Here is a 27899-nt window from a genome sequence, read left to right as displayed (position 1 = left end):
GGCTTAAAGTGTTCACATGTTATGTGTTGGACCTTAAATAAAGCTGTGAGCTTGCCCTTTCCAACCTAAGACCCCTTTCACACTGGATTGCTTTGCAGGGGATATAACGCAAAAAATAGCACCTGCAAAGCGACCTGAAACCGCCGCCGCCCCCGCCCGAGTGTGAAAGGGGCCTTATGGTTGTGTGTTTTATTAAATGGGGTGAGGGGGCAAGGGTGGGGGTTTTATCCCATTATGTCTACAGCAGTGGCGTCTCCAGCTTTCATATTTAGGGGGGGCACATGGGGGGACAGGGACAAAAGTAGGGGGGCCAACTATAAAATGCAATTATATATATATATATATATATATATATATATATATATATATATCCTGGGGCCCTTTACTACGATCCCACTATGGGCCCTTTCACATGTTCTGCAGTGAGCTCCCTTCCTACTATACTGGGGCCCCCCAGGGTGGCAGAAAACAAGAGATATATGTAACCAGCACACCAAGAAAATATAAGGGTCCAAAGCAGTGGGAGAGCTATCAGGGTTGCAAAGGTTGTCTTGCCACCGGGCCCTGGTGTTCTGCCACAGTGGGGATCCCCAGCTGTCCTGTCCCTGCTATTTACAGCGCTGGTCTGGCGTCTGTCTCCTTGGCAGCGGCGGCAGTCTATTAGGACCTAGTGCAGGTGACATTATGGGTGCATGCAGGGGAAGGCTGGCACTATTGGTTATAGAGAGCCGAGCCCCCAGCTGGTCACCTAGCAGCAGTAATGCTGTATAACCCTCTCTGTTGACATGCTGATCGGCATGTGATCCAGGTGATGCTCCCAGTCAGATCTAATAAACACAGTATTTATTAGCATCAAGAGTACAACCACATAAATATAATCAACCGTATGATCAGCAGCCATGTGGGCTCTATGCCTGTAAAGTGTGGGCTTTGATCAATAAAATCTCTGATATTTATGACTAGGATTTGACTAAGAGCATCACCTGGATTGCATCCCGATCAGCATGTCAGAGAAGGGTCCACTGCTGCTAAGCAACCTGCAGGGAGCTCAACTGTCTACAACCAATAGAGATGGGCTATGGTGTGTTTGAAATCACACATGCCTGATAACGCCAGGAAGCCGACACTCCACAGTGCTAATCAATGTATGGGCTGCCTAAGAGCCAAGACCAGCCATAGACAGTTTAAATCTCAGCTGGTTCAGCAGAAACTGGCTGAGATTTGAACCATTAATGAGCAGATTCTCTTATAATTATCACTAGTGGTTGCTGTATAGTCACTAGTGATAATCACTGTTTGTCGGGAGAATATAATTGCTGGGCAGGAGGGATATTCCCCTGTCACCACTGTCTGTTGATGGGGGAATCATGCAAGTTTCTTTCCTGCAATCTGTGGATGCAGGAAAGAAATTTGCACCATATATTATCTGCCTAACTGAAAGTGAAAGTAAATTGTGAATGTTTTGAAAGAACAGGAGAGGGGGAGGGAGACAGATGGGGGGGGAGAGAAGGGATGGAGATAATGTAGTTCAGTGATTACAGTGTACTGCAGTCTGCAGTGCACACACTTAAACACGGCCCAGGCTAGAATATCTGGTTGTGTGAGCGCTCGCATTATGCAGTGTCGGCGAGCACAGGGAGGGGGAGGAATCCCACGCAGAGCTGACTGGGGACGCTCTCCCTCTCGGGGAGCAAAATACAAAAAAAAAAAAAAATTTTTTTTTTTTTTGGGGGGGCACATGGTGGGGCACAGCATGATGTTGGGGGGGTCAGGGCCCCCTCTGGCCCCCCCCTAGGGACGCCTCTGGTCTACAGTCAATTCAACTTTGAAAGAGGTTTGCTTGTTGGGCAGGTTTGAGCTCCACCAAAAACATGGATCGTTGGTATTTTCAAACATGGCAGCTATAAAGATATACAATGAATGGACCAAGGCAGATGTATTTTGGCATTTGCTCTGCTTTTGGCAGTTATGGCCCAGATTCACAACGGAGATACGACGGCGTATCTCCAGATACGCCGTTGTATCTCAGCGTTGTGCCGTCGTATCTATGAGACTGATTCTTAGAATCAGTTACGCATAGATATCCATTAGATCCGACAGGCGTAAGTCTCTTACGCCGTCGGATCTTAACTGCAATATTTTTTTGCCCGCTAGGTGGCGCTTCCGTCGATTTCCCCGTTGAGTATGCAAATTAGCTAGATACGCAAATTCCCGAACGTACGTGCGGCAGACGCAGTAAAGTTACAACGTTTACGTTAGGCTTTTCCCGGCGTAAAGTTGCCCCTGGGTCTATGAGGTGCAGTCAATGTTAAGTATGGCCGTCGTTCCCGCGTTGAAAATTAAAAAAATTACGTTGTTTGCGTAACTCGTTCGTGAATGGTGCTGGACGTAATTTACGTCCACGTCAAAACCAATGACGTTCTTGCGACGTCATTTAGAGCAATGCACGCTGGGATATTTTAGAGACGGCGCATGCGCAGTTCCTTTCGGTGTGGGGACGCGCTTCATTTAAATGATACACGCCCCCTACCTGCCGAATTTGAATTCCGCCGGGTGATTTAGGTTACGCCGCCACAACTTTACACGCAAGTGCTTTGTGAATAAAGCACTTGCCTGAAAAACTTGTGGCTGCGTAACGTAAATCAGATACGTTACGCCCGCCCAAATTTACGCCCACCTACGTGAATCTGCCCCTATGTTTCTATTTATTGACAAACTGTGCCAGTGAAAGTACATCCGATTTGTTCAACACTCGCTTGGTGAATGTATGGTCTGACCAGCTCATCTAATGCTTTGACTTTCTCTTGTCATGTCTTTCTCAGCATAGGCGATGGGAAGTCGGTCATCAATGTCCTCGGAGTAGGAAGTGGCTCAGGTAACATCAGCTATTCATAGACATTGCAGAATAAACCTATCCAAGCATTATAAAATGCTAATTCACACTGAGAGCATATAATAAGCAATCTCACGCCTTAACCTTCATCCTCCACAACCCCAATCCTCTATTTCCAAACTCCAAAAATCATATGCAAATACCAAATTTCAAAAAGTCTTTACCCGGAGCTGGGCACACGTCCATCTTCCATGTACCACCACGTGACAGCCATCAGGCCTTCCTATTGGTTGCTCATGTACTGTACTGGGGGGGGCATAGTGCAAATGTGCTCTATACAGGGGCATACCAAACTTCAGAAAGTATTTGCATAGGGACGGGCCACTATCCCTCTTCCCTGTATCAACATGTGAAAGTCATCAGGCCTGTCTATAGGCTGCTCATATACTGCATTGTTGGGTATAGTGGAAGTGTGCCCCATATACAAGGGCATGCCAAACTGTAGAATGACTTTCCATAGGGACGGGGGCCCCATCCATCTTTCCTGTATCACTATGTGAAAGTCATCAGTCCTGGCCAGCGGCTGCTCAGATACTGCATTGTAGGGGACAAAGTAGGGATGTGGCCCATAGGGGGGTATGTGTTTCCCGTATCCATAAGCACTGATTTTTTGGGTAGTGGAGCTGCCAGTGGGTGTAGGTAAGGTGAAAAAAGGCAGCTCAGAGTGGGTTCACTTAAAATGACAATGCAAGATGTGTTTCAGGTTAAATGCATGACAGATCCAACAAAAGCCCTGCCTTTCCTTGGTAGTTAAACCCTTCCATACCTTGGAAGCTGTGCAGAATGGAGCACAGGTTTTCCCAAGTCTGAGAAGGTCCTACAGGTAAAAGCTGATAAATGTTTGAATCAAAAAGGGCTGGCAACTAGGATGTTCTTGAATAAAAGTCCTTTATTGGTTACATGGCTACAAGCTATATGCTGACGCGTTTCAGCTAAGAAGCCTTCATCAAAAGCTGATAAATCCTAAAGATAAGATATATAGCTGGATTCAGAGACAGTTACGCCGGCGTATCAGTAGATACGCCATCGTAACTCTGAATCTACGCCGTCGTAAATTTAAGCGTATTCTGGAAACCAAATACGCTTAAATTAGGCTAAAATACGAGCAGCGTAAGTCTCCTACGTCGTCGTATCTTAGGGTGCATATTTACGCTGGCTGCTAGGTGACGCTTCCATTGAGTTTGGCGTAGAATATGCAAATTAGCTAGATACGCCGATTCAGAAACGTACGTAAGGCTTTTTCTGGCGTAAAGTTAGTCGAACAAATAGCTGGCCTAGCCAATGTTAAGTATGGCCGTCGTTCCCGCGTCGAAATGTGAAAATTTTACGTCATTTGCGTAAGTTGTCCGTGAATGGGGCTGGACGTAATTTACGTTCACGTCGAAACCAATACGTCCTTGCGGCGTACTTTGGAGCAATGCACACTGGGATATGTCCACGGACGGCGCATGCGCCGTTTGTTAAAAATGTCAATCACGTCGGGTCACCAGTCATCAACATAAAACACGCCCCCCTGTTCCACATTTGAATTAGGCGCGCTTAGGCCGGCCCATTTACGCTACGCCGCCGTAACTTAGGAGGCAAGTGCTTTGTGAATACAGCACTTGCCTCTCTGACTTACGGCGGCGTATCGTAAATACGATACGCTACGCCGACTCACTAATACGCCGCCGTACCTGAATCCAGCTAATAGAATTGGGGGCATTGTTGTGTAAATAGGTGAAGATTTAGCGGTAGTGTGTTAGAGGATTGGCAGGGTTTCTATGGTCAGCCAGCTAAGACCCCTTGTACTAAAGAATGGAGCATTCACAATTTTTTTTCCTCTATTTTACCTAATTTCTGAGGTTCAACTTAGCCTCCATAGGCCATTTTATCAACTCAATGAACCATGTGGCTAAAGCTGGCCACACACGTTACAATCGCACTGTACATTTTCCTTTAGATCTACTGATCTAAAGGTTCTCATAGATTCACATATTTTTTGGTGACTCTGGAGGAGGTTGTATGGGCCGTAAAGCTGTCCATACATTATTAGATTTATAACACGTTCTTTCATCCAAGCTAAACAGCACAGATGAACAATGCTTCCTATTGGTTGATTGGAATTTGACCAGAACAGCAGCTGCCACTGCTTTTAGATTTTCCAGCAGGCTCCTTTAACAAAAGTTGATTGCACATTTGACTTTTGTTGCATGAAGCTGGGCCACTGGCTGAGCAATATATGGCCAACATGAGATTATTGGCTGAGTGTGAGAATTGAATTGTAGGTATCAATCTTCCCATGGCAGGTTTTCATAATTCAGCTTGCTAAATTGGTGATTTTTATGGAGAGAAAGGAATAACGGAGTAAACAGCATGTGCCCTGCTGCACACATCAACCACGTTGCGTAGAAAATCACGGCAGATCCTGGCAATGCAGCAAAGGATCTCACTGCCAATTTTTTTCATGGGACATCTGTCCATCCAGGGCAAGTCTTAAGTGATACTAAAGCCTTTTTTTTTAAAATAACACACGTTATACTTACCTGCTCTGTGTAATGGTTTTGCACAGAGAACCCCCTGATCCTCTTCTTCTCAGGTCCCCTCATGGATTTCAATGTGTTTTTTATTTTCATTTTTGAAGCACGTGATTAGAGCCGAAGGCTCCAGTTGGTTTAAAAAAGGCTGGGCTTGGGGCGCAGTGAGCCCACCCACTTGTGGCGGTAGTGCGGCAGGATCGCTGCCTACCTAGCGCTGGGGGGGGGGAGAGGTGTGTGTAGTGCGAGTGGATTGCCACGTGTGTGTGTGTGTGTGGAGGGTGGGGTTACCAGCCACAACTGGTTAGTGCTACATATTTAACAGACTGAAAGGGAGCAAATAATAGAAGTTCATTGTTTTTGACACTTTAAAGAGTAACTCCACTTTTGTTAAAAAAAAAAAAAACATTCCCCTCTAGGTGATCTATGTACATTAGTTTGTTGCAGGTTCCTACCTTTTGTTAATCTGAAGAAATAAATCCAGGTGTGTTTCTCTGTCCATGCACAGAATCTAATTGGAGTGGTTTCATAATTATCAACCAGCTGCTGCACCTGCAGGGCTCTAATGAGGAAAATTGCTGGGTCTGCATCCCTTTAGATGTGATTTCCTATTGGGAGTATCTCACCAAAAATGTTTTTTTTTGTTGTTGTTGCAGGGGATGCCTGATATCTGACTTGTATCTTAGCACAGACTTCTAGGAAAATCAGTGAGCCAATCACACAAGCAGGAAATTATATTTCTGGGGGGTGTTCTGTATACATTGGCCCGGATTCACAAAGCACTTGCGCCGACGTATCTCGAGATACGCCGCGTAAGTGCAAATATGCGCCGTCGTATCTGTGCGCTGTACCCACAAACTAAGATACGCCAGAAAACGGACGTTACTTACCGGTAACGGTGTTTCTATGAACCTTCCAGGACGGCACCCGAGAGATGATGGCTCCTCCCCACAGGAAACACAATCACTTAACAATTTAAAAGTCCCCACCCTTCCCCTTGATCCTCAGTATGAATTAGAGTAGTCCTGAACTGGTTCACAAGGGACATTGTTCCGTATAGGTACTTACCACCTAGCGTTTAGCTTATCTTTTCCCTCCACATAGGGCGGGAAGTAGGCCTGCCGTCCTGGAAGGTTCATAGAAACACCGTTACCGGTAAGTAACGTCCGTTTTCTCTCATCACCTTCCAGGACGGCACCCGAGAGGATAGACGAGTAACCAACAGGCCTACTTTAGGGTGGGACCCTTGCCTGCAAGGTCTTTTGCTAGATGTCAGAATCTGATTTTATTTCACCACTTCCACTTCCTAGTGTGTGATGAGGGTATCCTAGCTGGATCATGAAAATGACCTGCAGGTCTGCTCCACCTATGCTCCTGTCTCCTCTTTGGATGCAGAGTCTAGGTGGCACGTGCTCTTAAAGAAAAAAATTCTGAGAGCTTGAGTATTCTTTAGGATAGAAAGGTTGGCTGCGCCAATATTCTAGCCATCGTGGTTGATAGTGTCTGCAAAGCTGCATAAGACCATCCAAAGTTTAGTCAGAGATTTGTTCTGTGAAACAAAGACCTACTTTGACCAACCCAGAAAAAAACAACATGTGGTTTTAAGCCACTAGTCTGTACAGGAGAATGGTTTAGAAAGAAACAGGGTCTCCCGACGTACACTCCTTGTGGGTCCCCCTTTTTTGTTTGCCATAGTCCTGGTGAAACAGGGAAATAAACCCACTCAAGGATACTAGATTAAGGGAAGTCTATTCCCTTCACTCAAATGACTGGACAGGTATGTGACCAAGCAGGGCGTTTGGTGTGCTCCTGCACTCCCTTTAGTCCACCTGTCCACCTCCATTCATTGGAATGCATGTGACTTTATAGCGAGGACACTTATTGGTCAGTGTCTGGACCACAGGATGCCTTGGCGTGGCTCGTTCGTGCGTCCACCAACAAAACAAACGTGACGATGTGTTCGGAGAAACACAATCAATACTGAGGATCAAGGGGAAGGGTGGGGACTTTTAAATTGTTAAGTGATTGTGTTTCCTGTGGGGAGGAGCCATCATCTCTCGGGTGCCGTCCTGGAAGGTGATGAGAGAAAATAGGCTTCATCCGACCGACGTAACTTGCCTACGCCGGCGGAGAGTGGGCGCATATTTACGCTGGACGTATTTAGCGCTCCCATTCATTTTCTATTCGTATATGCAAATGAGGGAAATACATCGATTCACGAACGTACTTGCGCCCGGCGCATAATATACGCGATTTGCGTAAGCCGTCCGTCTGGCGTAAAGTTATTCCCCATATATGAGGCGCAACCCATGCAAAGGTATGGACCAGGGAACACAAGCCGTCGTATTTTAAGTCGTTTACGTTGTACGTGAATATGGCTGGGCGTAGGTTACGTTCACGCCGTAGGCAGTGATCCGTCGTATCTTAGGCATTCGTTCCGACGTGATTCTGAGCATGCGTACTGGGATGCGTCCACGGGACAGCGCATGCGCCGTTCGTTATTCGTATCTATCTGGCGCTCGGCCCATCATTTGCATGGGATCATGCCTCATTAGCATGGCTCACGCATACTTCCACTTACGCCTAAGAATCCCAGCGCAGATTTGGCAGCACTGGCTTTGTGAATCCAGTGCTTGTCTCTCTGCGCTGCGTCGGCGTAGCGTAAAAAAGATACGCTACGGCGGCATAAATATGCGCCGATGTATGTGAATCCGGGCCTTTCTGTATACAGAACACCTCCAGGTTGCCATATTGCATTTTACAGAAAATTACATTGCTGCAGATTAAAAAGAAAAGATAATTTTTAATAAAATTCAATTACAATAGGACTTGTGTCGCAGTTGTATATGCTAAATTATTATTATTACTATTATTATTATTATTATTTTTTGCTAAAAAGTTACCCTTTAAGCCCTAAAAAAACATGGAACGCACTACAGAATAAAATAAACCAGAATATTTTGACTTGTATTGAAAATTGAAACGTGTTTTTCTTTTTTAAGGTGAAATAGACTTGCAGATGCTCTCCAAGATTCATAAGAGATATCCCGGAGTCTCCATTAATAACAATATTGTGGATCCCAGCCCTGAACAGTTGTTGAGCTACAAAGGTGAGCCTGTTATCTGCCCTTTGCTCTTTTAGCACTTAGCCAGCCGCCATAAAGCAGGACGAAGTTACTTGATTCTTTCCAAAGTTCACTCTTGAAGATAAATCCCATCACATTGTGTTCTGTGTCTGCAGAGCGTGTGGCCAAGACCCCCGGCCTGGACCATATAACCTTCCGCTGGAACAAAAAGACTTCTACAGAGTTTGAGATGCAAGTGAAAGGGGAGAAACATGATACAAAGTATGATTTCATTCATATGATTCAGGTTGGTGCCGTGTTAACTAGATCCATAAGTCAAAATAAAAAAAAAATAACTGATGGTAATAACTCCAGTTATAAAAATGGGAAAGCGGCTCACTGCAATACTCTCCTTCAGTCTGAGGCCCCGTACACACGACAGAGGAACTCGACGTGCTTGGCACGTCGAGTTCCTCATCGAGTTTTGGGATGAAGCCGCCGAGGAGCTCGGCGGGCCGCCTTCTCCTATAGAACAACGAGGACAACGAGAAAATAGAGAACATGTTCTCTATTTTCTCGTCGAGTTCCTCGGCGGCTCCATCGAGCCAAAACTGTACAGACGACAGAGATTCTCGGCAGAATCCGGGTTTTGACCGAGTTTCTCGGGGGAATTCTGCCGAGAAACTCTGTCGTGTGTACGAGGCCTTACACTGTCCCCTGCAGAAAATCCATTCCTCCACTAGATGGCGCTGCTCTTCTGATGGCCACTGTCATTCAATTTACTTCCTGAGTCTAGGCTGTCATGGACACACCCTCCTGGAGTGTGCATTACAGCAACCTGGGCTCAAGCCCTGTACACACGGCCCAGAATTTCGTCAGGAAAAAAAACTATTAGGCTTCATTTCCACTGGCGTTTTTACAGCCACTGTTGTTAGGCTTTTTTACAGCTTAAAAACGCCTGTCCATGTTTATTTTGTAAAAAAAAAAAAAAAAAAAAAAAATTTTTTTTTTTGTCAGCTGCAGCTTTAAAAATGCCGCGGTCGCGTTTTTGAGCGTTTTTTAACGTCTGGCGTTTTTACAGCTCTACTCTGGAGCTTCAGAACGCCCTGGTCCCGCGTTTTTTTTACAGCTCAAAAACGTCTATGCCACTTGCAGCTCAAAAACGCCTATGTGGGAATGAAGCCATAGAATAACATGGACAGGCGTTTTTAAGCTGTAAAAAACGCTCAGAAATGTGGCTGTAAAAACGCCAGTGGAAATGAGGCCTTAGGTAGATTCACAAAGAGTTAGGCCGGCTTATCTGTAGATAAGCCGACCTAACTCTGAATCTAAGCCGACCTATGTTTAAGTGTATTCGCTAACAGAGATACACTTAAACATATCTAAGATAGGACGGCTTGCGCCGTCCTATCTTAGATTGCAATGTATTGGCTTACCGCCAGGTTTCGCTTCCATTGCGGCCGGCCTAGATTATGGAAATGAGGGGATACGACGATTCACGAGCGTACGCCGGGCCTACACCGTCGCATTACGTAGTTTCCGTACGCGATAGGCCGCCTAAAGTTATTCCACCTATGAGGTGGAATAACAATGTTAAGTATGGCCACCGTTCCCGCCGCGAGGTTCGAATTTTTTACGTCGTTTGTGCAAGTCGTCCGCGAATCGGGATTTACGTCGTTTACGTACGCGTCAAAATCAATAGGCCCGTACGGCCTACTTAGCCGCAATGCGCACTGGGAAATGTAGTCGCCCGGCGCATGCGCAGTGTAAAAAACGTCAAAAAACGTGAGGTCAAGCCTCATTTCCATACAACACGCCCCCCTCCAAGTCATTTGAATTAGGCGCGCTTACGCCCGCTCGTTTTAGGCTACGGCGCCGAAAATTTGAAGGTAAGTGGTTTGAGAATCACTTCTAACCTAAATAATTTACGGTGGTGTAGCCTAAAAAGAGTAGGCTAGGCCGTCCTAATTTTAGGCGCCCCTACGTGAATCTACCCAATTGTTTTTCCTGACGAGATTCTTGGCAAGAATCTCTTGCCGGCCGAGTGTACAGACACTCCATTCAAAAGAACCGCTGTTCTTTTGAATGGAACCAACGCGGTGATGTCATCGACTACGACGAGCATGCGCTCGTCACATTCGATGCCGTCGCCGCCATCTTGCTGCACCCTACCTATGCCTAGGAAGCTACCGCGCATGCGTCAAAGTCATTTCGAGCATGCGCGGGTTTCCACGGCGACAGGTAGGTATACACACTCTCGGGTTTCTCGGCAGGAAAACATTGCCGGGAATCTCACAAAGAGAAAATAGAGAACATGTCCTCTATTTTTCTCGTCGAGATTTTGGGCAGTTTTCTTGACGAGAAACCTGAAAGCCTCGTACACACGCTCGGTATACTCGGCAAGAAAGCTCTGCCAGCAGTTTTCTTGCCGAGAAAACCGAGTGCGCGTACGAGGCTTTACAGTACTATTGCAGCAAACAGCACATCTGTACAAGCGCATTTTATTTTTGTTTGTCTCGTTGATTAACATCAAAGCTTAGGAGGTCGAAGGTGGCAGATCTAAGCTCAAACTTTACAGGAAGGGCTCTTTCACATGGGCGACAGTGCCAACTGGCGGCTGCCAGGTATTCAGACATTCTGCCACCTCCTGAATGTCAGGTGATTTTGTATTAAATTACTGTGCCACAGCCTCAAGCCAATTCTTTGGCCTTAGTGGGAGCATTTGATAGGTGGCACCACCTGTCCAACTCTGATAAGCCGAGTTAAAATTGCCACAACTGCAGCTGCAAACCAGCATAGCCGTGGCATGTGTGCAGCCCTGTCCAGCTCCAATAGTACAATTTAGCTGGGTGGTCAGGGAGTGGTAAAGCCATGGCTCAACCGCCTGTTTTAACTGTCCTCACTTCTTGCCGCCCATGTGAAAACGCCCAAAATGTTGAGAATTGCATATAATTTCAGCTGCTGAAAAAGTAAGCTACATCTGTGTTTTAAACATGGACATCAGAGTCATCTAAATATCTCTGAAGACTTTTAGCTAGATTCAGAGAGGGCGTCCTAACTTTGCGGCGGCGTAGCATATCGTGTTTACACTACACCGCCGTAAGTTAGCGAGGCAAGTACATGATTGACAAAGTACTTGCCTGCTAAGTTACGGCGGCATAGCCTAAAGCGAGTGGGCGTAAGGGCGCCTAATTCAAAATAGGCTGAGGGGGCGTGTTCTATGTTAATTTGTGTTGACCTGACGTGATTGACGTTTTTTTGGAACGGCGCATGCGCCGTCCGCCTACATATCCCAGTGTGCATTGCAGCAAAGTACGCCGCACGGGCCTATTGGTTTCGACGTGGACGTAAATGACATAAATCCCTATTCACGGACGACTTACGTAAACGATGTAAACATTTTCGAATTTCGACGCGGGAACGACGGCCATACTTAACATTACTATTCCAGCTATTTGATGGAATAACTTTAGGCCTGATAATGCCTTACGTAAACGGCGTATCTGTACTGCGTCGGCCGGGCGTACGTTCGTGAATAGGCGTATCTAGTTATTTACATATTCTACGCCGACCGCAATGGAAGCGCCACCTAGCGGCCAGCCTAAATATTGCACCCTAAGATAGGACGGCGCAAGCCGTCCTATCTTAGATAGGTTTAAGTGTATCTCTGTTTGAGAATACACTTAAACTTAGGTTGGCGCAGATTCCGAGTTAGGTCGGCGTATCTATTGATATGCCGGCCTAACTCTTACTGAATCTAGCTATATGTCATTTTTAGACATGCGTCGCCCTACTATGTGCTCCTTGCTGTTATAGGTTGGGGTGGTTGCTATTTGTTTGTACTGTTGGTAATTGGTGCAGGGACACACTGGATACCTTTAGCTGCCATTGTGCTATTGCAAGGTGTCCTGTGCGTCCCTGTAACTTTAAAGTCTCATACACACGATCGGACTTCCATCAGGCTTTTCCATGGATTTTTGTCCGAATGGGTATTGTCCGTGAACTTCTTCTGCACACACACGGCAGAACATTTTCAGCCAACATTCACCAAATCACATGGTTTTTCAGCTCTTTACCGCCACCCTTTGGGCAACTTCTGCTATTGTTGGCTGATGTTTAGCATTGGTTCTGAGCCAGGGGCGGACTGACCATTCGGGCACTGCCCGATGGCCCCATGCCACTAGGGGGCCCCATCAGGGCTGCCAGCCTCAGTGAAATTAGGGACAGTATGTAAAAATCTGTGTTTTTTTTTAAATCTCAAGATTATAGCTGCCCCGCCTCTCCAGTACCTCTTCAGTGTGTGTATGTATACTGTGTGTGTATATTGTGTATGTATACTGTCTGTGTGTGTGTATACTGTGTGGCCCCATAATTTATTTCCTGGGGGCCCCATAATCTCCTATTGCCCAGGGCCCCTATGAGTTGTCACTCTGCCCCTGGTTCTGAGCATACATGTTTGTACTTTGGACTTTAGTCCAATGGACTTGTATACACACGATCGGATGATCCTCCATCGGACATTTGTTGTCGGAAAGTTTGAGAGCATGCACAGCGAACATTTGTCCGTTGAAAAAGCAACAACAATTTTTCAATGGAGGGTACAGACAGTCGGATTGTCCGATAAAACAGGTCAGTCGGATCGTTGTTGTCGAAAAGCCTAAAGGAGGAGTGGGCGCCCTCCAGGCATACCTGCTGTCAATCTATCCATTATTATATATGTGCTCCAACTCAGGAGACTCAAAATGATAGAGTTAGGACTGCAGTACACCGGGGGGGGGGGGGGGGCCATGACTTGGCCGCTGCAGCTGACACATATTTGCAAATGTGTCCAAACTAAACCCCTTGGTTTCAATGTGAACTGTTAAGACAGGACAATTCGGTTTGTTGCAGGCTGGCTGGTAGGTGAGCTGGGAATTTTTGTTTGTTGTTTTCTGAAGACTACCCTAGTCTACCTATTGAATGAGGTGTTCTTTGGGATCATTCAAAATTAAATTGCAGAGCTTTACAAAAATGTCTTGTGTCATTTCAGATGCTGTACTATGTCAAGGATATTCCCGCTACTTTAAAATTCTTCACCAGCTTGCTTTCAGCAGAAGGGAAACTTCTCATAATCCTTGTATCTGGTAAGATATGAGCAAAACACGCTTGTTTGTGTGGATAGAGACATAGATAGTCTTACTGCCAAGGTTGTTAAGGTAGTCAAAGTGGGCAACAGGACATTATGGGCCAGATTCAGGTACAGCGGGCGTATCTGTGCAGCGGCGTAACGTATCCGATTTACGTTACGCCGCCGCAAGTTTTTCAGGCAAGTGCTTTATTCGCAAAGCACTTGCCTGTAAAGTTGCGGCGACGTAGCGTAAATCACGCGGCGTAATTCAAATTCGGCGGGTAGGGGGCGTGTATCATTTAAATGAAGCGTGTCCCCACGCCGAACGAACTGCGCATGCGCCATCCGTAAAATATCCCAGGGTGCATTGCTCCAAATGACGTCGCAAGGACGTCATTGGTTGGACGTGAACGTAAATGGCATCCAGCCCCATTCACGGACGACTTACGCAAACAATGTAACTTTTTAAAATTTTGAGGTGGGAACGACGGCCATACTTAACATTGGCTGCGCCTCATATAGCAGGGGCAAATTTACGCTGGGAAAAGCCTAACGTAAACGTCGCAACTTTACTGCGTCGGCCGCGCATACGTTCGGGAATTCGCGTATCTAGCTAATTTGCATACTCGACGGGAAAATAGACGGAAGCGCCACCTAGCGGGCAAAAAAAAATTGCAGTTTAGATCCGACGGTGTAAGAGACTTACGCCTGTCGGATCTAATGGATATCTATGCGTAACTGATTCTAAGAATCAGTCACATAGATACGACGGCCCAGATTAGGACTTACGACGGCGTACATGGCGCTGCGCCATCGTAAGTCCTTTGTGAATCTGGGCCTGATAGTCCAACTATCTTCAAATCCATGGCATTTAATTTAATTTATTGGTCAACTGGACATCGATATTTCAATGATCTGAACAACCTTGGAGATAAAAGTGGCCTACTGGACAAGAATAGTCCAACTATTTGAATAACCTTGGCATTGGTATTAAAAATGGCCAACTGGTCATAGATAGTCTAACTGTGATGCCCCGTACACACGCTCAGGAAAAGGTCAATCGGGAATCCCGACGGGAAAAAAGAGAGCTGGTTCTCTTTTTTTGCTGGCGGGTTTGGCAGTTTTCCCATCGGAAAAACTGCGAGGGAGCATACACACGGCTGGGATTCCCGCCCACAAGCTTTCCTTGCAGTTTTCCCGTCGGAAAACCCGGTCGTGTGTATGGGACATGAGAATGGAAAACACAAGATAAGTGCCTTGGATCTCACACTGCAGATACACTATACAGCTATGAGGCTACAGAACTGCCTAGACACACTTACATACTGGGAAGTGAACTGATATTTTTCAAGAGCCATTCCAGACAATGGGACATTTTTTCTGCCTTAAAGTGTAGCTTAAGGCAAAACTTTATTTTTATTTTTTGGATGGGAACGGAGGGCTATAACCCCATCAGGTTTTTTTTTGGCCATCTGAGTCCCATTGGGGACATTTCCCTTCACTTGCTGTCCCATAGCCAAAAACAGGGAGGGAGAAGACGTCCTGCAAAGGACTTGTAAATACAGAAGCAGCAGTTCTGTATTTACAAGGGACAGTAAGTGACCAGCAGTCCGTTGGACAGTGCGGGGCTCAAGGGGACGGGCAGCGCAACAATGACAGGGCCCTGGGCAGAGTCCCCTTTTGCCCTGCATTAAAGACAGCCCTGAGGATGGAGAGCAGGGGGAAGGGGCTGGTAAATATTCAATTTACCGGCCCCTTCCTTTTTCTAAATGAACCGATCACTCGTTGTGTTTATTCATAATTGATTCATAGTAAGCTGGGTTTACTATGCTTCAGTTTGTGAATGAACAGGAAACCGCTTAGCACAGAGCACTTCTCATACACTCACTGTCCAATGTAGCTGGGGCTGCAGAGAAAGAGACTGGGATATCTCTGTCCTCTGTCCCTTTTTCTATCTCAAAAGTGAAACACCACAGGTCTGATTAGACCCCTTATATTCCACCAAAGGCTCCTAAATTATTATTTTTTTAATTATAAAAAATAATATTGTAAAAAATGTTCTATGGACACCATCCACTTCCCTACTGTCACCTTCCACTGCTCTACTGACACCATCCACTGTTCTGCTGTCACTGTCCACTGTTCTGCTGTCACTGTCCACTGCTCTGCTGTCATTGTCCACTGCTCTGCTGATACCGTCCACTGCTCTACTAACAAAGTCCACTGACTTATTGACACCATCCACTGCCCTACTGATACCTTCCACTGCCCTATTAACACTGTCCACTCCCCTACTGTTACCGCTCACTGCTCTACTGACACCATCCACTGCCATATTGACACCGTCCACTGCCGTATTGACACCGTCCACTGCCGTATTGACACCGTCCACTGCCGTATTGACACCGTCCACTGCCGTATTGACACCGTCCACTGCCGTATTGACACCGTCCACTGCCGTATTGACACCGTCCACTGCCCTACTGACACTGTCTACTGCCCTACTGACACTGTCCACTGCCCTACTGACACTGTCCACTGCCCTACTGACACCGCTCACTGCCCTACTGACACAGTCCACTGCCCTACTGACACTGTCCACTGCCCTACTGACACCGTCCACTGCCCTACTGACACCGTCCACTGCCCTACTGACACAGTCCACTGCCCTACTGACACAGTCCACTGCCCTACTGACACAGTCCACTGCCCTACTGACACAGTCCACTGCCCTACTGACACAGTCCACTGCCCTACTGACACAGTCCACTGCCCTACTGACACTGTCCACTGCCCTACTGACACTGTCCACTGCCCTACTGACACCGTCCACTGCCCTATTGACACCGTCCACTGCCCTATTGACACCGTCCACTGCCCTATTGACACCGTCCACTGGCGTATTGACACCGTCCACTTCCCTACTGACAACGTCCACTTCCCTACTGACAACGTCCACTTCCCTACTGACAACGTCCACTTCCCTACTGACACCTTCCGCTGCCCTATTGACACAGTCCACTGCCCTACTGTCACTACCAACACACTGCCCACTGCTGTACTGACTAACACTGTCCACTGTCAAGGTAGGCTAAGTTTATATTTTTACATTGATATTTGATTCATTAAATTCTCATTTTTCATTTACAGTACTATGCTAGTTAATTTATTTAAAAAAAATAAGGGTGCCGAACCCTGGTGATCTTTGATGTCTTTCATGTTGTTTGGATAAATCTCCGCCTCCCAAAGGTTGCCTACCCATGGTTTAGAGATACAGTATGTTGATATTAGGGAGGCATTTAACCCACCATCTATCCAAATCAGAAATATCATTTATGGGTAGATTTGCTCTTCATTCGTTTGTCCACTTTATTTTTAGTATCCATTTATGAGTATAACATTTTTGCTTTAAAAGTATAAACTTTGCTTCACTTTTGCTAACAGGGACCAGCGGATGGTCTACTCTGTGGAAGAAATACGGATCCCGCTTGCCTCTGAACGATATGTGCCTGTACATCACAGCGGGCGACGTTGCGGACATGTTGAATTCAGTGGGCGCCAAGTACCAGAGTTACGACCTGCAATCTGATATGGACATCTCCGAGTGTTTTGTGGAAGGGAACCATAATGGAGAGCTGCTTCTGGACTTCTTAACAGAAACCTGTGAATTTAAGAAAAATGCCCCAGCTGACCTTAGAGAGGCGGTCATAGAGGACCTGAAGAGCTCTGGGTGCAGCTCTATACGGGACGGAAAAGTCATTTTTAATAACAATCTTAGTGTGATTGTGGTGGAGAACAAAGTGGCATCACCCCAACCATGATGTCCAACTCTATGGCAATTAGGAGGGACCCAGTGATGAAACATTCCTGGGCATTTACTGAGATTGAAGAACTCCAAATTACATAAGAAGACACTGCCCCTGTGCTGAGACCGAACATCCCGGGACTTTACATAAGTTTGAGATTGATAGGATTGAGAGTGACTTTCCCGGGACCTCTTTGTGGCACTGTAGCCTTTTATTGGTCAGTCTGTGCAAATGTTCCTAATGCCCCATACACACGATCGGAATATGCTGTCTTGCATACACACTGTCACACCAAATTCCGACCGTCCAAAACGTGGTGACGTACAACACTACGTCAAGCCGAGAAAAATGAAGTTCAATGTTTCCGAGCATGCGTCGACTTGATTGTGAGCATGCATCTTTTTTTTTTCTCCGTCGGAGTTCCATACAGACAAAAGGAATTTCCGATTTTCATCGGAAAAAAAGAGAACATGTTCTATTTCTAAGTCTGTCGGAATTTCCGATGGGGCACACGCATGGTCGGAATATCCGATGAAAAATTCCGTCTAACTTTTTCCATCGGAAATTCCAATCGTGTGTAAGGCATAACAATTACCCTGCATTCTAGTGGTGCAACGGATCACAGTTGATCCGTGATCCGAACGGGTCACCCCCTTTGGATCGGCACACACTGTGATCCACGGATTGCAGCGGCTCCGGAGCTAGGCCGAAGCTGCGGCCTTTCTTAACGTTATGGCCGCGGCTTCGGCCTACCTCCGGAGCCGCGGCCATAACGTTAGGAAAGGCCGCGGCTTCGGCCTAGCTCCGGAGCAGCGGCAATAACATTAGGAAAGGCCGTGGCTTCGGCCTAGCTCCGGAGCCGCGGCCATCTTGGTACACCCGGCGGTGGCCCTCCTCTGTTTACACCCACAGAGGAGGAGCCCGCACTCGTGGGACACACCGTTGGGAGTGTCTGTACTACCTGAGGGGGGGTTTCTTGCCCGAGGGGAGGGGGTGTCTGTCGGTACTACCTGGGAGGGGGGGATCTCTGTACTGAGAGGAGGGGGGGGTCTCTGTACTGAGAGGAGGGGGGGTCTGTACTGAGAGGAGGGGGGGGGGGGCTGTACTGATGCGGGTGACACCATTTTTTTCTGCACTGGGTGACACCAGCCCTAGTGAAGCCACTGCAGTGGGGGAGATGTGGATATTACAGTGGGGGGGGGGGGGGGGTGGATATTACACAGTGGGGGAGATTTTTTTTTTTTTTGCCGATTCGAAAAATGATCCGATCCGTGACTCCTGATCCTAGGAACGATCCGAACCGTGAGTTTTTTGATCCGTTGCACCCCTACTGCATTCAGTACATCAAGCATTTGTAGCAGGGTTGGATCGAGATATGAACAGTTTGTTTCTTGTTTGATCATAAATTTATAAAACATTTGTGTGACTGTGATAAACATTTGCACATTTCAAATCAAAATCACCATATTTTCTCTAATATATGTAATTCCTAAATCTTTTGCGCCACCTATTGGCCACAATGAGTTGTTTTTTTACCATAAATACCTCAATCAGGAAAAATGCATTGTAGCCTCTAGGCGGCGCTGCTGATATGGGAACTACATACCATATTTGCCGGCGTATAAGACGACTGGGCGTAAAAGATGACCCCCTAATTTTCCAGCTAAAATGTTGGTTTCGGGATATACTCGCCGTATAAGACTACCCCCTTCCTACTAGTCATGCCTCGCCTCACAGTGCCACCATTACATGCCAGACTGTGCCACTACATGCCTCACTCTGCCCCATTACATGCCAGACTCACTGTGCCCCATTACATGCCTCACTGTGCCCCATTTCATGCCAGACTCACTGTGCCCCATTTCATGCTAGACTCACTGTGCCCCATTTCATGCTAGACTCACTGTGCCCCATTTCATGCTAGACTCACTGTGCCCCATTTCATGCTAGACTCACTGTGCCCCATTTCATGCTAGACTCACTGTGCCCCATTACATGCCAGATTTGCTATTCCCTTATGACATGCCTGACTGTGTCTTAACGATCCCTTACCTTATCCTAAGACATGCAGAATCGCGGCCGTCCGTTTTTCAAAAGCCGCGCCTCCTACTTCTTCTATTCCGTGATAGGCGGAACACTCAGCTTCCCAGGAGGCACTGTGTTCAGTGTTTGCCTATCACGGAGACCCTCTCGTCCGAGGACGAGAGGGCCTCCGTGATAGGCGGACACTAAACACAGTGGCCCGGATTCAAGAAGCAATTGCGTCTGCGTAACCATAGTTACGCAGTGCAATTGCTTACTTGCCCCGGCGTAACAAGTTCTCCTGATTCAGAGAGCTTGTTACGCCGACTACAGCCTAAGATATGCGTGGCATAACCCTCCTTATGCCTTCATATCTTAGGCTGCATTCTTGCGTTGGCCGCTAGGGGGCGTTCCCATTGTGGTCAGCGTATAGTATGCAAATTGCATACTAACGCCGATTCACAACGTTACGCGAGCCCTGCGTACACAATTTACGTTGTTTCCGTACGGCGTGTTTAGCGTAAGGGTGCCCCTTCTAATAGCAGGGGCAGCCAATGCTAAAGTATACCCGTCGTTCCCGCGTTGCGACGTTTGAATTTTACGTAATTTGCGTAAGTGATTCGTGAATGGCGCTGGACGCCATTCACGTTCACTTTGAAGCAAATGACGTCCTTGCGACGTCATTTGCCGCAATGCACGTCGGGAAACTTTCCCGACGGAGTATGCGCTCTACGCTCGGCGCGGGAGCGCGCCTAATTTAAATGATTCCCGCCCCCTACGGGATCATTTACATTAGGCGCCCTTACGCAGGGCAAGTTTGCACAGCTCACACGCAATTTACGGAGCTACTGCTCCGTGAATCGCGGGTAGCGCAGGAAATTTAACAAAGGGGCAAATCTACCTGAATCCGGGCCAGTGTCTCCTGGGAAGCTGAGTGTTCCGCCTATCACGGAAAAAAAGAAGTAGGAGGCGCGGCTTTGAAAAATGGACAGCCGCAATTCTGCATGTCTTAGGATAAGGTAAGGGATGTTAGGTTACCGGCGTATAAGTCGACCCCCTGACTTTTAAGAAGATTTTAAGGTGTTTTAAAAGTTGTCTTATACGCCGGAATATACGGTATATTAGAGAAAATATGGTGATTTTCATTCCGTTTGTCGCATCCGCACAATGAACATTCTAAATATAGACTCCTTAGTGCGTATTAAATGTTAAAGTAGAATCAATCTGATTACTTAAATCTGAGATCTTTGTAATCGACAAAAGCCAACTTCCAAGGAACACCCTGTTTATGGGTGTTTATATATATATTTGTGGATCTGAGGTGCACAACTTCCTCTCTCCTTTTCTGATTTTTGTTACCAATCAGATTTAACCTTCCAAAGCAGATTTAAATTTTATTTGAGACTTTCTATATAGAAGAGGAGCAATAAGCTTGCAATGAATGTAGGAATCTTTTTTCTGTAGTACAAGCAAGGGGTTCCCAGATAATCAGATTACAGGTAATAGAGTAAGCTGGTGCCCAGCTTTGTTCACTGCATACATTTTAAGGCTTAGGGGGTTTATTTAAAAAATAAATAAAAATGACAGCTCTATTTGTCCAGCAAAACTGAATGTTACAAAGCTATTTTCTCTACAGTTTGGGTGTTCTTCATTCAGACTAACATAAATCAAGAAAATACAGGGTTATGGCCACTAGATGGAGCTGATGATCATAGAAAATAAGTATTTATTTCCTATGATCATCAGCTCCATTTAGCAGCCATAATGCGGTATTTTCCTGAATCGCGCTATGAAGAACATCTGACCTGTAGGGAAAATAAGCTTCGTAGGATTTGATGTTGCTTCGTCAGATGAATAGCTCGGTCAATTTCTTTTTATAAATACACCCCTAATTTATTTATTTTTTAACTGGAGGATACCCAGTAAGATATTTACACTACTAAAATGTATTATTTTGGATGGTAGAATGGGAACATTCCCTGACCCGCACATTGCCCTGGCCTGGGAACATCTGAAGATAATATCGCTACAGGGGTGAGGACTGGTGCAAAGATTCAATGCTGCAGTTCATTAACCTCTGTACCATGTGACTGAATTGTAATTTTTAATATAACTGTATTTCTAAGATTAAAGTGCACCTGAACCCCAAACACTTTAACCAGATATGGTTCTGTAATTTGAAAAGGACGTATACTTTTTTTAAGTGCTCAGCTTTAAAGCGGAGTTCCGGCCACAATTTCACTTTTTAAATATAAATACCCCTGTAATACACAAGCTTAATGTATTCTAGTAAAGTTAGTCTGTAAACTAAGGTCCGTTTTGTTAGGTTGTTACAGCATTTAGACACTTTATAAAATAGAAATTGACTGGGGCCATCTTAAGTGTGGGCATCATGAAGCCAGACTGTATGACTTCCTGGATTTCAGCCTTGCAAAACTCGCACATGCTCAGTGCTGCACAAGCAGTGTAATAGGTTTCAGATCAGGTTTCAGCACCTGTGCTGTCCAAGTCACATGATTCTTTGAGACTGGGGAATGCACAGACTCCTGGAAAGTTACACCCACTACATTCCCAGGAGTCTGTGCGGTGTAGGTTAGGAAGCTTAAGCACCTAGGTGCAGGAAGAGGGAAGATTAACTATTCTGCCTAGCAACAACACTTTGAAGGCATCTATAAAAAAAATTTTTTTTCGTAAAGGACTAATTTTTTAAAACTACTGATGTAATGTTATATTTATGGGTGGAACTCCACTTTAAGAGAAAGACGCTTCCTTTCCTAGGCTGACAACGCTTACTCAGTTCAGCTGCAATGTTGTCACCAATCTTGAGTTGAACTACAAGCAGCGTTGCCAGGGGAGGACTGGGCTTGTGTCCTTCCCACCAAGTGGCTCTTTCATGGTATGTTTCTGTGGGCTAAAGAAAGTCTAAAGCAGGGGTCTCCAAACTGCGGCCCGAGGGCCAGATGTGGCCCTTTGCCAGCCTTTATCTGGCCCTTGAGGCACAATTCCTCCTACTGACACCAACAATGGGACACTATATCATCCACCGATACCAATGATGGGATACTATTCCTCCTACTAATAGGGGGAATACTGCTCCTCCTATTGACCACCAACCCTGAGGCCATATTTGTTCTCACTGATGCCGGGCCCGTGACCTTTTCTTCCCCTGCTGGCCACAATCCGGCCCTCCTAAAGTCTGAAGGGGAATAAAGTGGCCCTTTGTTTAAAAAGTTTGGAGACCCCTGGTCTAAAGCCTCATACACAAAATTGTTTTTTCCGACAACAAATGTGCGATGGCAAGGTTTTGTCGGATAATCCAACCATTTGCACGCTCCATCGGACAATTGTTGTCAGAATTTCCGACAACAAATGTGGGATAGCACGCTTTCAAATTTTTCCGACAACCAATGTGTCTTGTCGGATTTTCCGATCGTGTGTACACAAGTCCGTCGTAAGAAAAAAATCCAAAGTACAATCTATGCATGCTCCGAACCAATGCTAACCATAAGACAACATTAGAAGAAGTTTCCCAAAGGGTGGCGCTAAAGAGCTGAAAAACCACGTAGTTTTGTGTTTGTTGGCTGAAGAAGTTCTGCCGTCTGTATGCAGAACAACGCCCTTCGCACAAAGTTCCACGGATTTGTCCGATGGAAATCCGATCGTGTGTACGAGGCTTATCAGGTAAAGTGTGCCGCAATTATTTTTGGGAATGGAGAAAGGCGAGGACATGGTTTATTGGGACACACCCTTCATATCTTTCACATCTTCTCAACGCGTTTTGTGCTTCCCAAGCGCTTGGCTATAGTCTTCATGATCTGGGTGTATTTCCATGTTAGGAGTGAAATAACAAAGGTCCAATTTATCGGAAATCCATATGGTCCCGCCCACATTTTAAAATAAAACCTGTTGATTTTTGGAATGAGAAAAAGACAGTGGGTGATATTATCATTAATCTAATGATGAATTAAAAATTCCTTGTATTAGGATGGAACCCTAACTGGATGTCATCTAATTTGCTAAAGCACTATAGCAGGGGTGTCCAAACTTTTTTCAAAGAGGGCCAGACTTGATGAAGTGAACATGCGTGAGGGCCGACCATTTTGCCTGACATTCTTTAAACACATATATCCTTATATGACAGCGTCGCGCACGTCGCCATGTCATCATCGCGGCGACGGCGCGACACGTCACCGCGGACGGAATTCCGCGGGGATTTTGATCTCCTGGCTAGTACAACCAGGAGATCAAAATCCGGACCGTATCCGCGGATAAATCCTCTTGTGTGTACCCGGCATAAGGCCCCGTACACACGACTGGATCTATCCGCTGGAAGTGATCCGGCGGACAGATCCGGTCGTGTGTAGGCCCAAGCGGACAATTGTCCGGCGGATCGGACAGTTTCCATCAGATAAAAATTTCTTAGCATGCTAAGAAATCTGTCCGCTGGAAACCTGTCCGTCGGACAAATCCGGTCGTCTGTACAGACTCACCGGACTTGTTCGACCGACCGCCATCCCTCGCATGCGTCAAAGTGATTCGACGCATGCGTGGAAGTATTTACCTTCCAGGGTCGCGCACGTCGCCGCGTCATGGTCGCGGCCACGTCGCGACACGTCACCGCATATGTTTTCCGCGGGGATTTTGGTCTGATGGTGTGTACAACCATCAGACCAAAATCCGGCAGCGAACATATCCGATGGAAACGGTCCGGCGGACCGTTTTCATCGGATAATCCGGACGTGTGTACAGGGCCTAAGGATGAGCGTGGGCGTATTATTTGGATATACCATATTTATCAGCGTATAACGCACACCTTCACTTTAAGAGAGAAGTTTCTGGATTTTTTTTTTATTTTAAATAAAGAACTGTGAAGCAAAATAAGATTCACTGATCATCAATGCAGCCTCACCATTGCCATCAGTGCAGCCTGATCCATGGCCATCTGCAGCCTCTGAGGGGCAGGGAGGGGAGTGGGACGAGCGCAAACAGATTACATACAGGAGAGTCTGTTTGCTTGGTGACCTCTTTAATACAAAGTCACGCCTCCTATGATAGACAGAACAGTCGTTGAATGCAGCCCAGAAGACGGGACTTCCTATTACAGACGCCGCCGAGTAAACAGGGGATTCTCCGATATGTAATCTGACGGCGCTCGTCCCCTCCCTGTCTCTTCCGAGGCTGCCAGAATCATAAATACAGTATATAGCTTTTGTGTCCCCCCAACAAATCCCAGTGGCGTTCAGGGATGCATTTGGGGCCACAAAAGGGATGCATTTGGGCCAAATTACCATTGGGGCCGCATTAAACTGGAACGAGGGCCGCAATTGGCCCACGGGCCTGACTTTGGACATGCCTGCACTATGGGGTCTATTTATAAAACATTAATTGTGCGAATGTCACAAGCATTCGTCAAGGCTGCATGAATTTTCTCTAATACTATTACTTCCTATGATTATCAGATCCACCTAGTGGCCAAAAATGCAATATACAGTAAAACCTTTGGTTTGAGAGTAACTTATTTTGCAAGACAAGCAACATTGTTTAACCACTTCCCGCCCGGCCTATGGCCGATTTACGTCCGGGAAGTGGTTATGAAATCCTGACAGGACGTTCTAGAACGTCCTGCAGGATTTCATGCCGCGCGCGCCCGTGGGGGCGCGCATCGCGGCGATCGGTGATGCGGGGTGTCAGTCTGACACCCTGCATCTCCGATCTCGGTAAAGAGCCTCCGGCGGAGACTCTTTACCACGTGATCAGCCGTGTCCAACCACGGCTGATCACGATGTAAACAGGAAGAGCCGCCGATGGCTCTTCCTCACTCGCGTCTGACAGACGCGAGTAGAGGATAGCCGATCGGCGGCTCTCCTGACAGGGGGGGTTAGCGCTGATTGTTTATCAGCGCAGCCCCCCCTCGGATCGCCACACTGGACCACCAGGGTGCCCACCCTGGAGCACCAGGGTGGGCAAAAAAAAAAAAAAGCTAAAAAAAAAAAAAAAGTCTAAAAAAAAAAAAACATAAAAAAAAAAGATGCCAGTCAGTGCCCACAAATGGGCACTGACTGGCAACAATCAGTGCTGCCACCCCAGTGTCCATCAGCGCCACCCCAGTGTCCATCAGCGCCACCCCAGTGTCCATCAGTGCCACCCCACAGTGCCCATCCATGCCCAGTGCCCACCTAGCAGTGCCCATCTGTGCCACCCATGAGTGCCCATCTGTGCCGCCCATGAGTGCCCATCTGTGCCGCCTATGAGTGCCCAGTGCCGCTCATGAGTGCCCATCAGTGCCGCCTATGTGTGCCCATCAGTGCCGCCTATGTGTGCCCATCAGTGCCGCCTATGTGTGCCCATCAGTGCCGCCTATGTGTGCCCATCAGTGCCGCCTATGTGTGCCCATCAGTGTCGCATACCAGCGCCGCCAATCAGTGCCACCTCATCTGTGCCCGTCAGTACTACCTCATCGATGTCCATCAGTGCCATCTCATCGGTGCCCATTAGTGCCGCCATATCAGTGCCCGTAATTGAAAGAGAAAACTTATTTACAAAAAAATTAACAGAAAAAAATACGTAATTTTTTTCCACATTTTCAGCCTTTTTTTAGTTGTTGCGCAAAAAAAAAAAAAATCGCAGAGGTGATCAAATACCACCAAAAGAAAGCTCTATTTGTGGGGAAAAAAGGACGCCAATTTTGTTTGGGTACAGTGTAGCATGACCGCGCAATTGCCATTCAAAGTGCGACAGTGCTGAAAGCTGAAAATTGGCTTGGGCGGGAAGCTGCGTAAGTACCTGGTATGGAAGTGGTTAATACATTTTGCCTTGATAAACAAGCGATGACTTGATATAAGAGTAGCGTCATGTCACATCTGAGTATAAAAAAGAAGAGAGGCGCCTCTAAGTGTAGCAATATTGTGAAATCGAATGAAGGTACAACATTTAGCAACTCACATGGTTGATGATTAAAACAGACGCATCCAAGTATGCAGGGATCCGGGGTAAAGCTGTCCACATAGACCGTCCCTTTCATGCTGCGCGCCACGAGTGGTTCAAGCCTCGCTTTCAGATCGCTCTACTGCAGGGTAGTTTTCCCGGTCACGATTGCAGACTGACAACGGTGAGAGCCGGCGGTGCGGAGGACGGTCTATATGTACAGCTTTACGCCGGGTGTCTGTTTTAAACACTTAAGGACCGCCTAACGCCGATATACGTCGGCAGAATGGCACGGCTGGGCACAATCACGTACCTGTACGTCCTCTTTAAGTGCCCAGCTGTGGCGCGTCCTGGTCCGAAGCTCCGTGACCGTGGCCGGGGGACCCGATCGCCGCCGGAGTCCCATGATCGGTCACAGGAGCTGAAGAACGGGGAGAGGTGAGTGTAAACACAGCTTCCCCGTTCTTCACAGTGGCGCTGTCATTGATCGTCTGTTCCCTGATATAGAGAAAGGCGATCAATGACGTCACACGTCCAGCCCCGCCCCCCCTACAGTTAGAAACACATATGAGGTCACACTTAACCCCTTCAGCGACCCCTAGTGGTTAACTCCCAAACTGCAATTGTCATTTTCACAGTAAACAATGCATTTTTATGGCACTTTTTGCTGTGAAAATTACAATGGTCCCAAAAATGTGTCCGAAGTGTCCGCCATAATGTCACAGTCACAAAAAAAAATCACTGATCGCCGCCATTAGTAGTAAAAAAAAAAAATATTAATAAAAATGCAATAAAACTATCCCCTATTTTGTAAGCGCTATCAATTTTGCGCAAACCAATCGATAAACGCTTATTGTTATTTTTTTTACCAAAAATGTGTAGAAGAATACGTATCGGCCTAAACTGAGGAAAAATAAAACATTTTTATATCTTTTTGGGGGATATTTATTACAGCAAAAAGTAAAAAATATTGCATTTTTTTCAAAATTGTCGCTCTATTTTTGTTTATAGCGCAAAAAATAAAAATCGCAGAGGTGATCAAATACCACCAAAATAAAGCTCTGTTTGTGGGGGAAAAAGGACGCCAATTTTGTTTGGGAGCCACGTCGCACGACCGCGCAATTGTCAGTTAAAGCAACGCAGTGCCGAATCGCCAAAAGGGGCCTGGTCCTTTTACCTGCATATTGGTCCGGGTCTTAAGTGGTTAATCATCAACCATGTGAGTTGCTAAATGTTGTACCTTCATTAAATGTAATCGTATTGCTACACTTAAGCCTCGTACACACGCTCGGTTTTCCCGGCAAGAACCAGCAAGAAAACAGCTGGCAGAGCTTTCTTGCCGAGTAAACCGAGCGTGTGTACGAGGCTTTCTGGTTTCTCGTCAAGAAAACTGCCTAAAATCTCGCAGAGAAAAATACAGGACCTGCTCTCTATTTTCTCGTTGTGATTCTTGGCCGTGTTTTCCTGCCGAGAAACCCGAGAGTGTGTATACTTACCTGTCGCCGTGGAAACCCGCGCATGCTCAAAATGACCGAAACATGCGTGGTAGCTTCCTAGGCATAGGTA

At 46.5% G+C, this 27899-nt stretch overlaps 1 protein-coding gene across 1 annotated transcript in view; it reads left to right on the top strand.

The window, feature by feature from the left end:
- LOC120944138 (histamine N-methyltransferase A-like) overlaps positions 1–17700 on the top strand; it is a 31093-nt gene extending 13393 nt beyond the window's left edge. Inside the window, exons 3-7 of the mRNA XM_040358047.1 lie at positions 2823–2875; positions 8412–8519; positions 8651–8781; positions 13504–13597; positions 17026–17700. Coding sequence (XP_040213981.1) covers positions 2823–2875; positions 8412–8519; positions 8651–8781; positions 13504–13597; positions 17026–17402 — 763 coding nt within the window. The 3' untranslated portion in view covers positions 17403–17700. The remainder of the gene's footprint in view (positions 1–2822; positions 2876–8411; positions 8520–8650; positions 8782–13503; positions 13598–17025) is intronic.
- The last annotated feature ends 10199 nt before the right edge of the window (positions 17701–27899 follow it).

The sequence above is a fragment of the Rana temporaria genome, chromosome 6 (assembly GCF_905171775.1).
Source record: "Rana temporaria chromosome 6, aRanTem1.1, whole genome shotgun sequence".
NCBI classification, from domain to species: domain Eukaryota; kingdom Metazoa; phylum Chordata; class Amphibia; order Anura; family Ranidae; genus Rana; species Rana temporaria.
The sequence above is the reverse complement of the archived record's forward strand: the minus strand, read 5'-3'. Positions and strand labels throughout refer to the sequence as shown.